General features: G+C 41.9%; 1 protein-coding gene across 1 annotated transcript in view; it reads left to right on the top strand.

The window, feature by feature from the left end:
• The window catches only part of SARC_08932 (glucokinase), a gene marked incomplete at its 5' end in the record, with an annotated part of 6,336 nt that extends 5,178 nt beyond the window's left edge, over positions 1–1,158 (top strand). Inside the window, 2 exons of the mRNA XM_014297069.1 lie at positions 215–322; positions 987–1,158. Coding sequence (XP_014152544.1) covers positions 215–322; positions 987–1,121 — 243 coding nt within the window. The 3' untranslated portion in view covers positions 1,122–1,158. The remainder of the gene's footprint in view (positions 1–214; positions 323–986) is intronic.
• Between the last annotated feature and the right edge of the window lie 2,306 nt (positions 1,159–3,464).

Below are 3,464 nucleotides of genomic sequence, written 5' to 3'. Positions count from 1 at the left end.
GTATGTATGTATGTATGTATGTATATATATTTCTATATTTCTATATATATATATATATGGTTCTGTTCAAGCACCTTTAGTGACCTCGGCGATGTTTGAGCATACTACCACTTGAGGCGATCAAAAACGTCTCACCTATACTCCCACTCCCTCATTTCGTTGCCCACGCCTTGTTGCTTGCACATGGTAATGTGTGGTTTGCTTTATTATACAGGACAAGGGTAGGGTGTCACCAACAATTGCTGCCATCCCGGTCAAAATGGTGGTGGCTGATGATCTGATTATGCGAGGCTGCTACTACCTGGCCATCAAAACGCTTCGGGTCAGTATTGGTGTCTACCATGTGTGTGTCTTTATGTGTCCATATGTGTCCGTATTTGTAAGCCCGTGCTTTTATTATATAAATATGTTTGGCCGTGCCTATCTGCCCAATTAAAACTGGTAGGGAAGGTGAGTATATTCATCTGAGTCGGCACAAACTGTCATAGCGCGACATAGGTACCCCCTTATGGTGGGTGACTTAGCCTCGAGCACATACTTCCTAGAGCATACTTCAAGATCGTAACAGACGCTTGCCCAAGGACAATTTTGAGTGAAGTATTTGAATCCACTTCCCCTGATATCCGAGCTGTTACTACGAGCTCTGTGCACCTGTGGTGGTACAGTAATGTGCTAGTCGTCACTGGTTGGAGTGCTACCGTAGAATTCTGATGGCCCGTTCATACGGTGTGGCAGCCCTCAATCCTTCAGGATTCATTCGCTTAACTTCAACAGTGTCGCGGAATAGTGCACAATATTATCTCCTGGGCGATACAATACGTCACAGCTAGTGCGGATTTCGGCATCGAGTTCCGGTTAACAGCGTGTGCCCTGCCCTCACTATTAGCACCATGGATTTATGTGTTCTCAGAAATTGTTGAAATGGTTGTCATATTTGAGCTGATCCGACTGTGTATTCTTTGTTAATCTCGCCTCGAACTTTGCAGCAACTCGATACGGACCGGACGATAGCCAGGTCGTTTGTGATAACGAAAGACGGTCTTTTGAGATTTGCCACCTTTTGCTTCGCCAACTTGGCTCTGGGTGGATTATTTTGGAAGTTTGGCACCAAACGCACCTAAATATAAAATAATATAAAGAACTTAGATAAGATCAAACACTCACAATAACAGAATAAGCATTTCGAGCTACTTTCTTGTATTCGAGAAGACTCCTTGGCTCGTATTTGGAGGGTCTGAATGAAGAATTGGCATAATCCTAGACCTACAGATCGCTAGATCACAAACTGGGGATAAAGATTTGAGAAAGCAGGAGAAATAGCTTGAATCTCGGCGCAGTACCAATTTGCACTTGCGATGCAGAACAAGAATTGGTTGTGATAAGCAAACTACATGAAGCCCCACTTCAAAGCCAGCCGAGTCACCTGATGATATGATGTGAATAATACTAACTTGCCATAGAAAAGATGTCTGATCTTGAAATCGCCGCTATTTGATACATCTAACACAAAGCCGGGTTTAACTACAGAGTGGGGAGCGTTAATCTCTCACTTTTTGCATTTTAGCGGAGTACATGATGATACCGCTGTTCAGGCGCTCTGCTAGTAACGTCTTAGCTTAATCGGCATATACCGTAGGCATATGATATGATTTTAGATTGAAAGTTTGCGATTTTTACTGAAATACCGACTACACAAAGCAACTTCGGCATACATGCATGTCCAAATCGACTATCGATGCAACATAAATATGCAAGCCAATTCTCAGTGTTTAAGAGGGCACGATACTGTTCGATGATGTGCTTTCAAAGCTCAATACTCGAACAGGTAATTGAATGGCGTATGTGATTCAAGTTGTAAAGGTATTCTATAACATCTAGTAGTCGTGGGGCACGGGGCAAGCAAGACGTCATTGAATATTGGTTATCTGTGATGTTCAGTAGTTGTGGGTGTGAATTAGATAGGGTTTGTAATGCTGTATAGATATAATCTGAAAAATACTTTCCGATTCTTTAGCTACTATTTCTATGTGGACAAAATCCACATCTTCTTCCCAGCGCGGTAGGTAAGTATTGCAAGTGCAAAGTATCAGTATGAGGACTATCTGGGTATATCAGGATAGGTAATGAAGGTCTGCATGTTTGAATTTAAGTTCGGTATGATCGACTTTTTTTGTATTAAAACCTTCAAATAACTATGGGGACCTGGCTTTATATAAATGTCATTCCCATGAAGTGTTTCTTTCAGGTCTTTTCACGAATCAGAACAGCAATTGTTACTAACGCAGGAACAAATATGTGTCGCGTACGCTGTATGAAGATTGTCATTGGACACGGACCCACACACTGACGAATCATACAGTTGAAAATAGTACACACATTTACTAGGGCACACACGACTTTGGAGAAGAAACTGCATACGACTTCACACGACGTCTCCGACCAACAAATGTGACACAACATAACTGCCGCTGGCGGAGGTATGTTATGATATTTGACGGAAGTTGGAGCATGGATTTAGCTTCGCCCGTGTCGAATTATTTATGCGAGCAAAATGTGATTTGAAAGCGTACGAAGAGCCGTTTAGAAATGAAGAAGCTGATAACTACTATTCGACACTTTACGTTGAGTTCCGCTGGGGACTTTCTCTATATACTAGTGATTCGGACGCTTACAGCGTATTTTTGCTGACGTATTTATGAGCATACGACCTACGTCCGTCCTTGAAAGGTGTATTCTGACAACACCACCAGCATACAATTGATTTTGTTGCTAGGTTTTGAAATACTGTTTTCGGCACAATATCGTTTACGAGCTTCAAAGAAGATGACTTCCGAGATGAGACTCTGATTAAATATAATGCGATCGCTGCTGAATTTACATTTGCTTCACAGTTTGCACCAGCCACCATAAGTGTAAAACACGGAGCATTGCTATCGCTTACATACGTATCAGAAGTTCGTCGAGCACTTCGTTTTTCTGCAAGGGTTTTCGGCATTCCGATTTAGTATGCAGACATTCATGCCGGAACACAAAAATCTTGATAGTCTGACCACACAAAAAATCCAGGGAAGGCGACTCCTCTGCCCCTGTTGATACTTATGCTTCAATACGGATACGCGTTGTGACTATCAGAGTGCATCGCATACAACACTCCATACGCCGAAAGTACTCCTGCCGCCACATAGTCACGACGACCTGTGACAGCACTCTGCCCTTATTTAGACCATCGACATACACTTTCATGGCTACAATTGTTAAAACATTTGTCACTATCCTTGAAGCAAATTAGTTCTGGGACTGAGAGTCTACTTGTTCTTTGCTCAAAAGTTACTAGTTGCTATTAACGTCACCGGTAAAACCTGTATATTATTTCGTTTCGTAAACTAGATAGTGAGTCTCCTATCACCGAACTTAACTTTTCTTCCATGGGCATCCCTATATAAATATATTTAGTTTATATATAG

Source organism: Sphaeroforma arctica (assembly GCF_001186125.1).
Source record: "Sphaeroforma arctica JP610 unplaced genomic scaffold supercont1.855, whole genome shotgun sequence".
In the NCBI taxonomy this organism is placed as follows: Eukaryota; class Ichthyosporea; order Ichthyophonida; genus Sphaeroforma; species Sphaeroforma arctica.
Note: the sequence above shows the minus strand (reverse complement) of the source record. Positions and strands in the feature narration are given on the sequence as shown.